This window comes from Zeugodacus cucurbitae, chromosome X, assembly GCF_028554725.1.
Source record: "Zeugodacus cucurbitae isolate PBARC_wt_2022May chromosome X, idZeuCucr1.2, whole genome shotgun sequence".
In the NCBI taxonomy this organism is placed as follows: domain Eukaryota; kingdom Metazoa; phylum Arthropoda; class Insecta; order Diptera; family Tephritidae; genus Zeugodacus; species Zeugodacus cucurbitae.
In genome coordinates this window covers 31,964,913-31,984,640 of record NC_071672.1, presented here as the reverse complement: position 1 = coordinate 31,984,640, position 19,728 = coordinate 31,964,913, and the positions used below count along the sequence as shown (strand labels likewise).

Sequence of the window (19,728 nt, the reverse complement as noted above, 5' to 3'; positions counted from 1 at the left end):
GTAGTCGTGGTTGTGAACCGATTTCGCTCATTTTTTAACCGTGTTGTCAGGGTGTCAAGACAATATTATATTCCAATTTTCATTGAAATCTGTCGAGTAGTTCCTGAGATATGGTTTTTGACCCATAAGTGGGCGATGCCACGCCCATTTTTAATTTTGTAAAAAAAATTTGAGTGAAGCTTCCTTCTGCTATTTCTTCTGTAAAATTTAGTGTATCTGACGTTTTTCGTTAGTGAGTTAACCCACTTTGAGTAATTTTCATTCTAACTTTCGTATGGGAGGTGGGCTAAAAGAAACGACTGCAGAAAGTTTGGTTTATATAGCTTTATTCGTTTGCGAGTTATATACAAAAAACCTATTTGGGGGCGGGGTAATGCCAATTACATTCAAATGTCCCCCTCCCTAATGTGATCCAATGTTCCAAATTTTATTTTCATAACTTTATTTATGGCTTAGTTATGACACTGTATAGGTTTTCGGTTTCTGCCATTTTGTGGGCGTGGCAGTGGACCGATTTTACCAATTTTTTTACTCAAGTTATCGCTTGCACGGACAGACAGACAGACGGACGGACAGACATCCGGATTTCAAATCCACTCGTCATCCTGATCATTTATATATATATAACCCCATATCTAGCTCTTTTATTTCTTGGTGACACAAACAACCGTTATGTGAACAAAACTATTATACTCTGTGCAACATGTTGCGAGAGTATAAAAGTTATATAAAAACCAGTGAATAATACTATGAAAGCTATTGTAATGTGGGTTTGTAAATGTTGCTTGCTTGCTTTTTGCATGCTTTTTGTAACTCGAATTTTACTTGGCTACATAATATGTAACTTGATTGAATAATTAATAGGCAATATTTGTAATTAAGCTTAGTAAATAAAAAAAATATAAGACAAATAACGGTTGGAGTTAATACATACACCTTCACTGTACAAGGAGGTTGTGGAATCTGATAGTTGTCGGAATCAGAACTCAAACCAATAAAAACTTCTGCTATCTGATGTAACAAATCCCTGATATTTTTGGTTTGATGTGCGAAATTAGAAATTCTATTGGTTTGCGGTGACATAGACACCAATTTTATCAGTTTTACTATTAGAAACAAACCAAGCGACTAATGGCTGACAGATCTGAAATACCACGTTTAAATTGAATTCGATTTGCCTTTAAAACACTTTGAAATTAAAATAAAATGATAAAACATTAAATACAAACGCTAAATGATATTATTATTGAATTGAACACAAATTATTGAATATGTACAATTAAATATGTACATTTTTACATAAATGGACCAGTATGATGTGAGCGTTAAGATACAAATGTTTTGGTAGCGAACATTTGTTGTGAACGAGCCTTAATTTAAATTTTTATTTTGTGGTTGGCATGACATCTATCAAACATATTCAATAACACTACAGCCATTGAATAAACATCATATTTTTTCATTGTATTGAAAATGTCAAATTTTGTACCGGAAGATGATGATTTTTTATTTTTATCAATTGGCTGTAATTTTGTGTTTAATATTTATAAAATTCAATGAAATTGGATAAATAGTGGCACAGATGCTGTCAATTATGGTGCTGCTTATATTTGAAATGTTGAAAATCCAATCAGCTGCTGTGACACCATTGAAAATCAACATTAGTTTGTCATACTGCCAATTAAATAGATCTCAACAACCCTGATTATCGCCGATTAAGCATAAAAGCTCAGTAGTAGTAGTACAATAAGCTATAATATACTATGTATTTACAACTTGTGCTATGTTTTTAATTTGTTTTAAGTCTTGAAACAATATTTAAAAAAACAAGTAAGGAAAGGCTAAGTTCGGGTGCAACCGAAAATTTTATACTCTCGCAATTTGTTGCTATATTTTTATTATGAAAACATACAATTTGACCCATATATTCGGCATAAATATATTTCACTTATTAACCGATTTATAAGCTACTAAGCTCATCGTATTATTGAAAATAATTAGGTATTCTCATATATTCATATATAAGGGAAGTTATGACCCGATTTTAACCTTTTCTGGTACAGACACACACTATTAGAAGACAAATATTTCCTCTGAATTAAATTAAGATACCTGAGAGATTGACCGAAATTTTCGGTGAAAAATTACCATGGGGCACTCAGTTCTTCATATTCGATACCCGGGGCATTGAAAAGTTATAGTCTGATTTGGACAATTTTTTCACAAGTGATGCCACATATCATATACAGTATTTGTGTAAAGTTTTATTTCGCTATCTTCATTGGTGCCTTATGTATATATTATAAAGTGAAGGAATAAGATGAAATTCAAAATTGAGCTATATGGGAAGTAGGCGTAGTTGTGAACCGATTTCGCCCACCAGTGTCATCAGGGTGTCAAGAAAATATTATATACCGAATTTCATTGAAATCTGTCGAGTAATTCTTGAGATATGGTTTTTGACCCATAAGTGGGCGACGCCACGCCCATTTTCCATTTTGTAAAAAAATCTCAGTGCAGCTTCCTTCTGCCATTTCTTATGTAAAATTTGGTGTTTCTGACGTTTCTCGTTAGTGAGTTAACGCAATTTTAGTCATTTTCAACCTAACCTTTGTATGAGAGGTGGGCGTATAAGGAAAGGGGTAAAAGAAACGACTGCAAAAAGTTTGGTTTATATAGCTTTATTGGTTTGCAAGATATATACAAAAAAAACCTATTTGGGGGCGAGGTCATGCCCACTTTTCCAAGAGAAATACATTCAAATGTGCCCCTCCCAAATGTGATCCTATGTTCCAAATTTTATTTTCATAACTTTATTTATGGCTTAGTTATAGCTCTTTATGTGTTTTTGGTTGTCGTAATTTTGTGGCAGTGGTCCGATTCCGCCCATCTTCGAACTTAACCTTCTTATGGTGCCAAGGAACACGTGTTCCAAGTTTAATTAAGATATCTCAATTTTTACTCAAGTTACAGCTTGCACGGACGGACAGACGGACGGACAGACAGACATCCGGATTTGAACTTGACTCGTCACCCTGATCACTTTGGTATATATAACCCTATATCTAACTCGTTTAGTTTTAGGACTTACAAACAACCGTTATGTGGACAAAACTATAATACTCTCCTGGCAAATTTTGTTGCGAGAGTATCAAAAAACTTTAGTTTATTTTAAAATAGCTAATGCAATATATTTCTCCAGCATTCTGTATGGTATGGTATGGTATATACAAATGTTAAAACATAAGTGCTGAACACAAAGACGACGACACGACACGACGTAGCGACGGCTGACCACAAATGTCGCTTCGAAGCCAGCGTCTTGAACATTTTGAAGACGGCTGCGACATATCAAACAGCAATTTCATTGTTGCCGTACTTTCACTTCAATAAAATTTACATATTTAGTTTAAAGTGAAATTATTTACGCAAAAAATGTAAAAATTGGCGATTTATTTGTTTTAAATAATCGATTGTTATTATAAATGATATATCAAAGCTATTTTACGTTTCTGCTGGCAAAAGAACGTCATAGTTGTGAGAACTTTGAATAATTTTACATTTCACAAGTTAGTGGCAGCTCTACAGCGGCCATTGTCGTCGGCAAAATTAGAAACATTTCTAAGTTGGTGACAACGACAACTACAAGCCTATTGTCGCGTAGTCGTGCTGTTGTCAAAAAATCAGTGCCCATAAGAACGCGTGTATTTTAATATTTGACAGATGTTGCTCGTCGCTTGTCGTCTTCTATGTGTACAGCACAATAGCTAATAAAGCCCAAAACAGCAGTTCATGTAAAGAGAAACACTTTAAGAAATTTGTAAGTATTAATCAATTAAGTATAGATTTATTTACATATATGTTAGTTAATATACAAACCTATGGATTATATTTAGGCACATTTCAACATAACATACAAATTGGTTTATTTTTTTAGAAAAGCGGCGTAGAATTTACAATTTTTGCCGATTAACGCGAAAATATTGTTTTGTAACGCCTAATATGTAGCATAATAATGCGTTATAATAAATCCATATATTAAATGTACAAACATACATGAGATGCGCAAGCATATATGTACATATGCAGTATGTATGGATGGTCATAACGAACCTTCTGAGCAAAAGTGCTTACAAGAGGTTTAGTAAAAATGTCCTAAAACAAATTCTCGCAAAGGTGTGTATATCTCTATATATATACATATGTATTTGGAATGAACAGCTGCTAACGTTAATCTGTCATTAAAAATCTTCAGTGAAGTAAGTTACCATTCATTATTAAAAAAAATAGCTGAGGCATACCACTAACAGACACTAAAAGCTCTGTCATATATTGTCTACAAAAGCACGAAAGCTACAAACTATGAATATTGTATGAATTCATTTGAACAAACAGTATACGATGGTTAACTGTTTGTAAAAACTGTAAGCCATTGTAAGAATTTTCTGTAAGGTGTTGAACAACTAGCTGGCAAGCATGGTATATTAGGAAATGCAACGACCTACCATATTTCCTATATTAGGAAATGCAACGACCCAATGCAGTAGACACAGAGTTTGTGATGCCCGTTTTGACTTTAATATTCACTTAAACGCAGGCATTTTACAACGCGCACGTTCGTTGTAGAAATGCATTTTAATTAATTTATACTTCGTAAGAGTTACAAAGTTTTAATCGAAGTAAAAAAAAAACGATTTACAACTAATCGAGTTTCAAATAAAAAACAAAACAAAAATGTTTGGCTTCATTATCAACTCCACCGCAATGTGTTAAATATGTGTTAAATTAATATTCAGTAGCATTTTAACTTTGTTTTGCATGTGCATATTTGTGAAATAACATTTGGTAAATATATTCAAATGCTTAAAATATAATATACGGCATGTGTGTGTGTTAATTTTTGTTCATTCTCTTTGAAAGAATGCATTATAAGTAAAACATCAGTTGTAGTATATAATGATGTAAGAAATAATATATGTTTGTTTGTTAACTAAGTTATGTATTTGCAGTATTAACTTTTTAGTTACTTTTTATGTAAACACACTTAACAAGATTACCTTCGGGCTCTTTTGATATGACTGTTGTGCTGCGATCAACAATTCCCTTTTTATCCTCTACAAAAGAAAAAAAATTAAAATAGAATGGAAGGAAACAAATAGTAATAGGTGTTTCTGTTGCACTTACAGCTTTTTAATTTTTTTGTGTTAATAGTATCATTTTTTTATACAAAAAATTTTGGACATAATTCTTTTGCATAAGGATTTCCTAACTTTAAAGCAAATTCAGGCCATATTTCATTAAAAAAAATAACTTTTCAATTATTAACTGCCAGATTTGCGCGACTGAATGCGATGTGTAAAATTAAAAATTTTATCGAATTGTATAAATACAACTATTATACTATTTGTTTTTTTTTTTAAATAAGTATAAGCAAATAAATTAATAATACAAAGTAATAACTAAAACAATATCATAAAGTTCAATATTTATGGTATACAACATAAAAGCGAGTACGATAACTAGACTAAATGATTGGCGTAATTTCTAAGTAAATTTGTGTTTGGCATGTATGGTATATAGTAGGCATTTTCACATAAGTCATACCTATCACATGCGCAAAACATGCGAACAACGATTTAATTGTCGTACTCGAGAAGAATAACAAATTCAAAAAACATAGAGTAAACTCTTTACACTGTACACTATTTTTAAGCTAACGCAACACTTAGCGATTGTGTGCAACATTTAAAATGAAGTGAAATTTAATATAAAGTTTTCAACAAAGTCACTTGAGAAATTTACAATATTTACAATTAACCGATATATGCAGAGTAAAACCCACCGTACCTTTGAAAACCCTATAATTAGATATATGGGAGTTAGGTTATGACCCGATTTTAATAATTTTTGGAACAGAGACACACTATTAGAAGAAACAAATTTCCTAAAATTACATTAAATTATCTGAGAGATTTACGCATCATTTCGGTTAAAATTTACCCTTAGGCGCTGAGTTCATCAAGTTCGATATCTGGGGCCTTGAAAAGTTATAGTCCGATTTCGACAATTTTGTCACAAGTGAAGCCATAGATGATATACAATATTTGTGTAAAGTTTTATTACACTATATTGGCTCCTTATGTATATATTATAAAGTGAAGGAATCACATGGAATTCAATTTTGTAAGAGAGAGTATAAAAAAAAATTAAGTCTTCATACACACACATAGACAGACGACAGATTTTTGCATTTAGACAGTTGCTTGAGAAATCTCTTAATTCATTAAAAACAACTGCACAAATCTATCAGCCATCTAAAAACATTAAAATTTGTTGTTGTTAATAATTTAATTAGCAATTATGTGCACATAATTTAATTAGCAAAATAGAATTTTAGATCATTTGGTTACGTTTTTTTCTTCTTCTTTGTATTAATCACCATTCACAATAGTAAAAGTAATGCAAATTAGTGCCGCCGTCTGTCAAGGCTATTAGTGGTTATGCTATAGGTACTTTTAAGAATTTTGAACACACTAATATGGTAACAATCCAACAACAATCTCAGCGGAAGGCTGATCTAATTTAATTTTCACTCAAGTTATCTCTTACACGGCAGCAGATTGGACGGACAGAAAGATATATACAGAACTTCATTCATTTGATCATAGTATATATACATATAGAGTAAAAAAATCCTGTTTACTTGAAGACAGCAGCATAAAATATAAACTTAAACTCCGTCATCATTCCAAACCACTGGTTGATGCCTTGCTACAAACGTATAATCAAACCCAGTTCAACCACAAGTGCTCAACTGAAACTATGCTCTAGTTTTTAAATTAATTATTAATTATTATTTTCTTAGTATATATTCGTATTAGAAATATTCTTCTTAATTCAACGGTGTATAAAACTTTTACGTCGTGCTTACATGACTGTGGTTATAATGGGTCCTGAATTTTTCTATATATATTTCTTTTATTTTTTTTCGATTGATCAAAACTTTGACCCTTCATAGCAACTTTCATATAAAAATTTGACGAAGAAGTTTCAGTAATGTTCAAATGGCAGAAGTTACTTCAAAATTTGACAGTAGCTGTGTGCTGGGGCCTGTTCTTTTCACAATATACAATGGATCTTACTGTTAGCTAAGTTGTTCCGATAATCATGCTGGTCATACAGCTATAATTGCTGCTAAAGACACTTACAAAATATTCCACAATAAAAAGTTGAAATAGAGCGTTGGCTTAATTAACAGAAAATAAAGGATTGCACTGAGAAGTCGATATGCGTCACTTTTGCACTGAGATGACGTAATAATAAATAAATTCCGCATAGCGATCGCTCAAATTATATTGGACTTGATGAGTAACTTGGTAGAGTCATATTGAAGATAAGACAGAAAACTCAATATAAAAACAAAAATATAATATTATAATATATATTGGCTGTCAGTGGGAAAATCGCAAATTAGTTAAAAAAAAAGTTTAACGACTAAGATTTGCAATTTACTTTACAGCAGTTAGTGTGCAACAGATGCTATGCAATTTTCTTATTGTCGTAACTACAAGTCAATCAAATATTCATCCACGGTATCAGTACAAAACTCTTAGGACTTATTGTTCACAAAGATTTAAATATTCTAGACGTTGAAATTTAAATATGTATAAACACGTTGCATGTTGGGAGTCTAATAGCCTTGACAGACGGCAGACTTAATCCAGATTAACTGCGCATTTCAACAGATCCAAATTTTTAGGTTACAGCGAGATAGTGACACAGAAAACAGCTTGTTGGCATTTTAATTATATTCTCAGTCTGTGATAAAAGATTGTTAGCCGCATAGTTGCTACAAAATCAGTGTTTATTCAAAAATATATATAAAAATACGTTATTATTAGAACTGCTGCAAAATATAAAATGTATGAATGAACTGAAAAGGATTTAAAGAAAACTTTTGCCACAACAAAGGAACCTTTCAAACAGTATGCGAAAAAGTTCAATAAATCTAAAAGTCTAATAATAATAGAAGAATTTGCATTCCATCCACTGCATGAAAGTGCAGCTATTGCATTGTATGCGTTAGGCTTTAGTTTACATTTAATTGAAAAACAGCTGTTTTTCATTCACAATAGATAACAACGAATAGATGCCAACGAAAACGCTACTAACCATCTAAAATTTGGATCATTACGTTCGGAGTTAACTCCTTCATCTTCTTGACTGGCGTAGACACCACTTAACCCCAGTAACAACTTAATTTATTCGATATAATGTACTTAGTCACGATTAACGCTGCTACCTGTCAAGACAATAAACGAGCATGCAAATGTGCTGTTAATAGTCACTAGTCAGCACTTAAACTGGAAGTGATGAGTTTTCCCTACATTTTACACATTTTCAGTTTCAACTGTTTATCAAATACACTTGCTGATAATAGCACAGGAATGCGTAAAACTAATAAGATTACTTTCATATATGTATAAATTATATAACTTTACGTTTCGACAAAGTTAAAGTTATTTCATTCAATGTTGACGAATGTAATGAAGCATATTGAAAAAGTTCTGCGGACTAGAGTATATTTATTTTATAAACTGAAAAAGTTTTTAAAAACTTAGTCCCACTTTTGTGTCAAACAAAATTTTACTTTGCAATTTTGCTGTACATTCTTTTATTTTTTACTACTACAACCAGTACTTGCTGCTTTGGCTAAAGTATACATTAAACTATATTGTAGTTACGTTTTTTTTATACAATATCTATATGCTATAAGCTGAACTGCTTTAATCAAGATTAATTCGAGAGTTATTTCAGTTAACTCCTTTTCTAACTCCAAACATAATCCTTGACATTTTTGAGTTTGTGGCAACATTGTTAAAAATGCCCTTTTGTAATCTATTGTAAATGAAAAACAAGCAACACTGAAAGCTATTTTTTCAATTAAATGTCAACAGAAACATATAATGCAATAGCTACACTTTTCTGGAATGAAATACAAATTCTCATATTACTATTCGACTTTTCGATTTCTTGAAATGATTTTTTGTTGACGCGAAAGCAATCTTTAAATTCTTAGCAGTGATGGTGAGTCTTAAATCTGTGCAATTTATTAATTTTCTATTTATTGAAATTATATGTTGTAGAAGTTATAATATACTATAAATTACCGAAATGATTTTTAGTATAGGGATTTGGCTAGCTCGCATTTAACTTACATATTCTAATTTGCAAAAGAAAACCTTTCATTGAAAGCAATAATAATGGTTTTCTTTTTTAGATACATTACCATGTATGATTGTAGAGATACACAAAACTGATAGAAACAATTAAGGTAGGGTTAAGTTCGGGTGTAACCGAACATTTTACACTCTCGCAATTTATTTATTTAATTTTATTAAAGTTCACTAGCATAATCAAAACAAAGAGACAATTTATTAGAAGAAAAAGAAACGTTGAAACAAGCACTAAGATTCGCATGTTCGATATTCGGGGCATTGAAAAGTTAACGCTATCATGGACAGATAGACGGACGAACGGCCAGATAGACATCCAGATTTAAACTCTACTCGTCACCCTGATCACTTTAGTATAAATAACCTTATCAAACATGTTTCGCTCAGAACTATTATACTCTGTGCAACATGTTGCACATTATAATTTTCACTCATTTAACATTAGATATTACTGTTTTACTTAAGAAAATAATAAATAATATTTTCAGAAGTAAGCTTGTGATTTTATATCGATTTAAATGTTTGACGCCCACAAAATTATGTGAATGCTACGTGTAAATGATAAAAACACGAACAAAATAATTAAATAAATGTGAATGCATGAATTAAATCTGGCAATTGAACGAAATTCGTAAAGGTTGGCAAATTTGTTTCAGGTATGTACCTACATGATCATAAATTTATACGAAAATCAAAGATATTTGCTGTTACTAAACAAACAATGCAGTATGCGCCAAAAAATTTTCATAAATTGTCTAACACAAAACTATTGCGATTTATCACGCAACCCAACTACTTAAATTTTATTATTGAATAAATATTAAATATTAGAGGCAATAAAATATGTAAAGCTACTGAAATGAATATAAAGAATGTGAATTAGACTTCTATGTATGCTTATGAACTTAATAACTGCATAAAAAGAAAGAATTTGTTGCTGTAGCAAGCTTTAAAGAATTGTAAAAGATGTGCGTTCACGTTTTACTTAATTTGAGCAAAAGATTTAAAAAAAGTCAAAGCTAAATTCTATTATATTACAATATGTAACACATTTTGCACAACTATAGGTTACACCGAAAAAAAAATTAAGAATTTTAAAAATGTTAATTTTAGTAAGAAAATGCTTAGAAAAATATACACATTTTTTTAGGAATTAAATGGAAATTATGAAACAGTAGGAATTAAAAAATTGTTTATAAAAAATAAATTTAAAAAAAATTAAGTAAATTTATTATATTTTTTGGTCTGTTCATGGGATACTTTATGCTAGCGCCTTAACATATAAAGTACTGCTTACGCAATAATTGCAAGTATTTTTTGTTAACACATTTTATAGCATTGTATTAACCGTTGTTAAAAATAGTTTTATAAATTTTTAATACCGCAACTAATTAGTTATAAGTAAAAATTTCTTAAACAATTACATATCAGCTATGTACTTCAAATAAAGCTTGAAAATTAACTGCCATCCTCTTGGTTATCAGTTAATTGCTGAGTTGGTTAAGTTAAATTAGTAGAGTAGAGAGTAAGGGCTTACTCTCTACCGTCATTCAGAAATGTTTCAATTTGATAGTCTAACGCATGGAACCTAACTTTTTCGGCTACCGTTCAAACAGTTAATAAAATAGCGGGAAAATATAACACCAAGAATGTTTATATATTTACCCTTAACGTCGTCATCTTCTAATGTTGTGCTTGAGGAGTCCGTTGATTCCTTAACTTGAGATCCCTCACCTTTCTTCGTAATCATACTCCTACCTGTAAATGTGTTTATTTTTATTTGAATTTATTTATTTTGTAGATCATATTTATCGCATATATTTATGACAACATTTATGTAACAAATTCATTTATAGTGCTTTCACTTAGTATATTAAATGTTTAACCTACAACTTACTTGAAAAATTTCTGGTTGCTAACATTGTAGTAAGAATAGCGCCTTTAAGTTTACGACGAGCATTGAATTTTTTGAGACAGTCCACAGTCTCTTGGCGATGTACCACTGAAGCGACACGCTCTCTTTGCTGTAAGTAAAACATATTCATTTTGGAGTAGTTATAAAGCTAATAACTTTATAAAAGAAAATACTTGTCAATATTTTGAGGAATACTCACGCAAATCCATGGATGCTTCAGCGCTTCAGCCGCAGTAATTCTTTTGTTTGGATTAACTGTAAGCATTTGATTAATTAAATTCTTTGCTTCGGGCGTTACGGTATCCCATTCTGGTGATGGATACTGCAGGAAGATGGTAGTAGTTATTAAGCACTTAATTAAGGAAAGGGAAAATCTGTATGCTTACATCATAAGCGCCAGCCTTTATTTGGGAGTAAAGACGATGTTGATCCTCATCCCAAAATGGTGGATAACCGACTAGTAAAATGTATAAAATAACTCCTACGAGTTCGAAAATTTAGTTAAAATAAAGTTTTTAATAAAACTGTAACACATAAATAGGTAATTGGGTTTAATAGATCAATATACATCTATATATTGAAAATAAAACGAACATTTTAGTTGTATAACTGATTTAAGGACCTAGTTTGCTATTTTATTCAGCAATCGAACAAGAAACATATTTTTTTTTGTCACGGTTTTGCAATATTTGTGCTAAACGACTAGGACGCATAAATAGGGGCCGACTTGTTTTAACCACTTTTGTCGTAGTATGCACACTAACCGGAATGCTACGCAAAAATAATTTGATTCAAGAAGTTGGAAATATACAACGGTTAATTTTTTTGTGCTTTGAGCACATATAAAGGATGATCCAAGTGGAGGTACTCTTTTCAGTTCAGCGATTAGGCCATTGTTTGGCTCAATGGGTGTGTAAACAAGCAAATTGCCGCATTTGAGACGAAGTGCAACCTGAAGATATTCAAGAGCTGCCATTTTATACGGAAATCAACGGTTTGGATTGGTTTGTGGGCCGATGGAATCATCTGTCTACATTTCTTCAATTTTCATATTGGTGATATGTAAGTCTAAAGTCTATGAGGACAATACAACTTGACGCGTGTCATTCACCAGTTACCAGTCGAAATACTCGAACGAGTCAACGAAAATTGGACTCAACAAATGAACCAACTGAAACGTAGCCGCGGTCATCATTTGAAAGAGATAATTTTTAATAAATAAATGTAAAATAATGTGCTTTCGGATGACAATAAACATTCTACATTAAATTTGAATATTCAGTGTTTTTTTCTCTTTAAAAAATGACCTCCCTTTATAATTGTAAACTTTTTCTACAGCCATTTTAAAAAAGTTAAAAAACAAGTAAGGAAAGGCTAAGTTCGGGAGCAACCGAATATTTTATACTTTCGCATTTTATTGATATAGTTTTATTAAGATAACACACAATTTGACCCATATATTCGGCATAAAGTCAATAGACTAATGAAAATCATTATAAATAGTATATGAGGGCTGAGGTAATTCATAAACCGATTTTACTATCAATCGTATTTTTGAAAAACATATAATTAGGTATATGGGAGTTAGGGGAAGTTATGAACCGATCTTAACCATTTTTGGTACAGAGACACACTATTAGAAGAAAAAGATTTCCTCTGAATTAAATTAAGATAATATGAGATATTTACCGATATTTTCGGTGAAAAATTACCCTAAAGCACTGAATTCTTCATATTCGATATCCGGGCATCGAACAGTTATAGTCCGATTTCAAAATTTTTTTCACAAGTTATGATCTGATACTGATCACATATAATAGTTGTGTAAAGTTTTATTACACTATCTTCATTGGTTCGTTGTATATATATTATGAAGTGAAGGAATGAGATGGAATTCAAAATTGAGTTATGTGGAAAGTAGTCGTGGTTGTGAACCGATTTCTCCCATTTTTCACACGTGTCATCAGGGTGTCAAGAAAATGCTATATATATTTCATTGAAAACGGTCGTGTAGTTCCTATGGTTGTACTTTGTACCAAATTTTTCATTTATAACTTTATTTATAGCTTAATTATGACACTTTAAGTGTTTACGGTTTTCGCTATTTTGTGGGCGTGGCAGAGGACCAATTTCGCCCATATTCGAAAGTAACTCTCTCAAGGTCCCAAGGAATATTTGTACCAAGTTTCGTCAAGATATCTTAATTTTTACTAAAGTTACAGCTTACACAGACGGACAGACGAGAGGCGGACAACCGGATTTCAAATCTACTCATCACCCTGATCACTTTGGTATATATTACTCTACATCTAACTGTTTTAGTTTTAGGTGTTACAAACAACCGTTATGTAAACAAAAGTATAATACTCTCTAAGCAACTTTTGTTGCGAGAGTATAAAAATGTATAATATATAGGGTAAATTTTAAATTACTTTTCAAATACTTTAGTCTCATATTCACATGCAAAATTTCACTTTACATGCAATGTTGCATACTCATACGAACGTAGTACTTCGGTTGAATTTTTCTCGCTTACCGCATGCCCATATATCTACCGATTTGCCATAAGGCTCCTTTTTCAGCACCTCCGGCGATAAGTAGCCAGGGGTGCCGGCAAAACCGAACCATGCCTGATGGTCGCCCTGAACTTCTATGGCTAAGCCAAAGTCGGCGAGTTTTACAGCTGCACCCTTGGCTTTACTAGCTAATAGTAAATTTTCTGGTTTCAGATCACGATGCACCACACCATTCTGATGGCAATGATTAACCGACTCCAAGATTTGTTGAATGCAATGCGATGCATCAGCCTCTGAATAGAATTCGCGCGCAACAATATCTTCAAACAGCTCACCACCAGTAACACTGCAAGTGGAAATTGTATAAATACATTGCGTTTACATTACTTATATGCCTATTTGGCAATATATAGACCCGAACTAGTAACGCAATTCAATATACTTACAGATCAAACACTAAGTAATGATAGTTTTCTTCCTGTATGCTATCGTGCAGTCTGACTGTAATAAGAAACATTACAGTTTCATAAAAGAACAAATGGAATGAATATGTCTTACGTACTATATAAATTCTGTGAAAAGAAAACAACTACAAGTATTACGCTTAAATATACAAAAACATATATTTTATATATAACTTTAATACATTTTAAAATTCACATTTTGACATTGTATTCACGAGTAAACAACTTACCGATATTAGGATGGTGTAACTTTCTGCAAATTCTAGCTTCTCGCTCTAATTTTTGAAAATCTACCAATGAAAAATAAAAGTTTATCAAAAATATAGTTGAAAGTATTAGATTTGTGTAATGTTTTTTTTTTCATTTTTCTTTCTTGTAAAACATTAGTACCTTTAAATTAAAACTACATAATATGATATACAAAATTGCAAACACAGACAATTCATAGAGTATTAATAAATTAAATATTATTTTGTAAAAACATAATAATGTTTTTACAACATTTGTTTGAATTGAATCTAATATACAAGATCATGAAAAACCCAACGATTTAAGTTTATAACTATTAGGAAAGTGACTTGAACTCGATTTTAAGTTTTTGAGTAGGGAATTATGTGTGCGCGATGTGGTGAGTTTTAGAAAATTGCCGAAATATCAGGCAGTGCTGGCAACCGCAAAATGCTGGACACCAAATTCAATTGTGCTTTATTAATTTTAATGCGCTTACCTCTTGCGGTGAGTTTCTTTGTATTGATAATTTTCGCGGCAAACTCAAACTGTGTTGATTTTTGAACACATCGTTTGACAACAGAGAAGGCGCCCCTGTTAATTAAGAAATGTACGCATTAGAAATACAACTTATATAATTATAGTTTTAGCAAATAAAGTATGTTTTTATGTATGATATCAATAAAAAAATATTAATAAATTAAACAGTTGGTGTTTAAAAACTTAGAATTATTTGCATTAATATTTATATATTTTTTATTATATATTTTAATTAAAATTGTATTATATATTTTAATAAAATTCTTTATTATATGTTTTAATTAATAATTATTAATTTCAAAATCAAAAATTTTAAATTAAATATTTTATTTAAATATTATATTCTTTTTATATTTTGTTAAGTTTTTTAAGTTATCCTAATATTAGAAAAATCGTTGACTTACTTGCCAAGTTCCTCCTTAATTTCATAATTGTCGGAAAAACGCGTACAGGCTGCTGGAGCAGCCATCGCGATGGCACACTTAAGAAAATCTATTTCGGCAGTAAACGTAACTTAAGTCTGTGACTAGAATTATCTTTATTTGGATTTCTATATTTGGTCAATGACTATGTACCCAATTAATAGCAACTATTGAAAATCCCGAAAATTGCGTTGATTATGCCAATTATTTGCCGCTTCCTATATACATATATTGCAAAGATACACAAAACCTTGGGTCTAACCTTACGCTAATTTGTGTGTGGTCGCCTCGGTAAATGTTGTGGCTGACTGTGGACTCTGCAAATATATAAAATATTAAGAATATGAGATTCAATTAACACGATTAATTTAATGAAACAAAATTTCAAAATTTACATGATAACTGTAATAATGAACAGAGCTAAATAATTATTATAATTTTGCAACAGGTTTGACAAGCATTATAGATTTGATCACCAAACGGTTGTTAGTAACGCTTAAAAGTCATGCAGAAACAGGACTTTAAGAGCTTTGAATACTGAACACGTAATGATTTAATGTCACAAAATGGCTGCAATCACATTTCCTCATTAAGAATACCACTAATTTCGCATTAAAATACTGAAAATAATTGTAAAATAAAGGTATAAAAAAATGTACGGAAGCGGTGATTTATGGACATGGTATACCGTCTTTGGATTCTCTCCATCCATTTCGAAACAGCCGCCAACTCTGGAGAAAGTTTACATTACTCAACATGCTCATGACAGTACAGTAATGACGTCAGGCCCAAAAACTCTTTATAATTCAATCATGGCGGCGGATCAGTACCATGGCATGACACTTCTCTTGACACAATAACAGTATGTTCCCGGATATTCTCTAAAGAATCGTAATATAATAAGACATGCATATTACTATCGAAGAAATCAGGTTCTCCACGGCGATTAATGGAATTTCCGGTAAGATTATGCACTGAACTATGCAGTTAGGAAAGCAAAACAAGTTTTAATTCCCGACGAAAAAACTAAAATTGCCGGATAATGAAAGAAGATATTTTGCAAATAGAGGAATTTCTTATATGGTTTCTATAATGTGGCAATGCATGATTTTTTTAATTAGGAGTGCTTTCTCTACCTCACCATGCCCACTGATAGCAGTTTAAGAATATACAATTTAAAATATGATTTTTTCAATGTAGAGCGAACTTAGATGATGCGTTGATAATAATATATTTTAACTTTTCCGTGTGGATAAAAAATGTAGGGATTTCTAAGAAACATTTATTATTATATGCATCATATCATATCATATCATTATCATAGGCATTTAAGCGTTTTTTTATTAAAAATAATTTCTAATGGAAAGAACTCAACATCGTACTTAAGAGGCTATACCAGTGTGACATTTTCAAAAAATATATTATTTTGCTTACTTTTTTACTAAAAAAAATATTGCAATAATTGTAGGTCATTGTATATGAAATACCTTCAACTTTAATAACATTTTTGAATTTTTTTGTTTCCGCTACTCGTTTGGCCGAAATCATGTCAGCAGTGTGGGGAACTTTTTTTTTGGCACCTCCGAAGACAGCACATAAATCCGTTATTTTTCAATATTTTTGTAAAAAAAAATCTTAAAATATAGATGAAAATATACCTTATTATATCCAAAAAGTTTTGAAACATTCGATTTTTTCTTTAAAAAAAATCACGAAAATCGCCTAATTTTTCATGAGTTACGCTAGTATAGCCCCTTAACAGGTTCCCTGTCCAATGTATCACATGTGATACAAAATTATTTTCTTGTACCATGTGTACAGCGTCCAAGTATCATATATGATACATGCTTTCCTCTTTGCTTTTGGCATAGCAACTCACACAGCGACGTCGGTGATATGTATCACTGATGATACATTGAGCGTATGCAATTCAACTTCGTAGTGACACGTTCCTGTATCATAGCTGATACACATTTTTTTTACCGTTATATCGCTGTCAAGATGTGTGGGATAGTTCAAAAATACATCGCTAAGCAATATAATTTCAAAAATAAGTGTTGGACGTGTACGGTTAAAAATTAATTTGTGTATGGGGACAGGGAACCTGTTAAGTATTTTTCAACGACGATATGACTGAATCATACATTTACACTGTACTACATAGTACAATAAATGTATTTGTTTTATATTAATTACTCTAAAAAAACGTCTGAAATAAACATGTTTACTTAGATATTATTAATTAAATTTTTATTAATTCACACATTAGTAAAAAACTTGCATGCAGAAAAACTATAAATACCATCATATAAAAATATTTTCACATACATATGTATGTATATTCCAAATGTTTAGAGAACTCTCTTGAAATGCAATTGGTGCCTCAGAGTGTCCTCCAAAATTCTTCACACGTGGTTTCGAGGAAGTGACAACGCTCTGGTTTGAAAAAATGATAACGCTCAAATCTTTTCAATTATAAAGTTTAGGAAACATATTTTTTCTTAAAAGCGCATATGATATGTTATGAAAAATATAATTGTGTTTTGTTGTGTAAGTTCGAATTGCTTATATATTTAAATGTACCTAAAGTGCATTAAACATAGTCAGATTCCAGATCAATTCTTTTACCTTTAAAAAATACAAATAACATAAACGTGTTCGAAACGTGTTTATTTATTTTGAAGTAAAAGCGGCACATTTAAAAAATTGTTATTATTATAAAGCACAATTCCAAATTGGGCACAAATTAAAATAAGTCTATGTCAACTAACAGTTTGGAAACCATTAGGTGCGATCGTCCAAACAAGAAGTTACTTCTTTTGTGATTATTAGCCAATCCACACCACTAAAATTCAAAACTAAAAATTACTTAAAACCATGCTTTAATACAAAGTCGTTCGCATTGAAAATAGCATTCATCAGCAAAATCAGTTATTGAAGTTATAGCTAATTTAAAAACTATATGTAATGTATGTATATGTAATACCTTTAGAAATATGTTAAAGTTGTTATTTACTACTTTTTTAGAATGGTATAAACAAATATATGCAAGTTCACTTAAAACGCTGGAATGACCGAAAACATTTGTGTAAATCGATATCAATAACATTCTGCACAATTTACTTCAGTATTTGCTGCAGCAAACAGTGAATAACTGTATCGTATAAATTATTGTTATTACAGTTGCAATTATTTATTGTTAAAAAATACAACAACCGGCTCTGGGAACAGCTGCTCTATTTGAGATAATATCAATACCGATTGGCTTTGAGATGACATGCTCGCTGGTGGTCACACTGCGCAAAAATGTCGAATTGTCTATATTTGGTCGCACCGAACTCTTTGACAGTTCACTAAGACCCCTTTCACACTGGCAAATCTTGTGGCGGCAATTCTTAGTTTTATAGGAGATGGGGCGACGAGGAGAGGAAATGGTTGAACAAGAATTGGTCGTGTGAACGCAATGGGCGACAGCAAAAGGAAATCGCCCGAGAATTGGCAACAGGAGTTGCCTGTGTGAAAGTGGTCTAACAAAACAATTTAATTTTCAAAGTTGAAAAAGATAAAATAATTTTATGTTAAAAACGAAAATGGAAAACAATGAGGATTTTAAATTGATAAGAAAGTAATGTAATGTATTGTGTTTATACTATTAAATTATTGTGCAGGTTTCTCAGTATTTACAGAATGAAGATGTGCTTATGATTGGGAGTCTTGATATACTAGCATTTCTAGATGAAATGCCATCTAGCTCCAGCTCGTAATCTTCATTAAGCTCTGAGGAATCGGATAGGGAGGAAACCAATAAATAACAAAACTATTGTCATTGAAGGCTATGACGAAAATGAATTCAAATCGCACATGAGATTGCGGCGTTCGACCGTGGAATATTTAATAGGTGTGTATTTATAAACGCTTATTTTCATTTTATTGACTTTACAAATTTATTTTAACATTTTACTTTCAGAGAAATATACAAATAGCATTGAGCCCAAAGCAAATACTGGTGGAAGAGAAATTGTACCACCTTGAAAAAAGTTGTTTATTTATATTTGGTACATGAGTAACACCGTCACTCTTCGGCAGCTTGGTAGTGTCTTCTTCAACTGCTTGGACTAAGTAGCATTTTAGTAGCCCCTTGGTTTCTACCACAGTCCATATCTCACGTTTCCTGCAATAAATTTAATTTTTATTAAAGTTTTTTAATCAATAAATTCAATGCAAAAATACTTACGATTTATCTTCGTCTGCCACTTTCAATTTGTGTATTACAATTTTTATTATTTTGACAGTTATTTGTCCTTTGAACCGTTCACAATAGTAAAATGGTTCTAAAATGTGTAAAACAAAACTTAGTAGCACTCAGCAAGCGACGATCTAATTTTTAATGAGGTATTCGCATACTCT

General features: G+C 31.3%; 1 protein-coding gene and 1 long non-coding RNA gene across 17 annotated transcripts in view; one reads left to right on the top strand and one right to left on the bottom strand.

Moving 5' to 3' along the window:
* Positions 1-19,728, bottom strand: part of LOC105219324 (calcium/calmodulin-dependent protein kinase type II alpha chain) — a 54,966-nt gene that overhangs the window by 23,025 nt on the left and 12,213 nt on the right. For 3 of the 15 annotated variants that reach the window (XM_054235564.1, XM_054235568.1, XM_054235569.1), the window contains exons 1-11: positions 18,308-18,599; positions 15,304-15,638; positions 14,859-14,953; positions 14,362-14,421; positions 14,114-14,168; positions 13,688-14,013; positions 11,538-11,632; positions 11,351-11,473; positions 11,134-11,260; positions 10,902-10,994; positions 5,058-5,114 (exon numbers count right to left, since the gene is read on the bottom strand). In XM_054235564.1, coding sequence (XP_054091539.1) covers positions 5,058-5,114; positions 10,902-10,994; positions 11,134-11,260; positions 11,351-11,473; positions 11,538-11,632; positions 13,688-14,013; positions 14,114-14,168; positions 14,362-14,421; positions 14,859-14,953; positions 15,304-15,368 — 1,096 coding nt within the window. In that variant the 5' untranslated portion in view covers positions 15,369-15,638; positions 18,308-18,599. Of the gene's footprint in view, positions 1-5,057; positions 5,115-10,901; positions 10,995-11,133; positions 11,261-11,350; positions 11,474-11,537; positions 11,633-13,687; positions 14,014-14,113; positions 14,169-14,361; positions 14,422-14,858; positions 14,954-15,303; positions 15,639-17,649; positions 17,758-18,307; positions 18,613-19,728 lie in introns of those variants that run through there. The other 12 variants (XM_029044964.2, XM_029044966.2, XM_054235565.1 and 9 more) reach the window with 10 other exon arrangements.
* On the top strand, positions 760-19,549 carry LOC105219322 (uncharacterized). 2 transcript variants are annotated; one of them, XR_008472174.1, is made up of 3 exons: positions 760-3,820; positions 18,999-19,219; positions 19,289-19,549. It is a non-coding gene; the product is annotated as an uncharacterized LOC105219322 (long non-coding RNA). The 2 variants fall into 2 exon arrangements; XR_008472173.1 differs by having other exon boundaries at positions 18,990-19,219.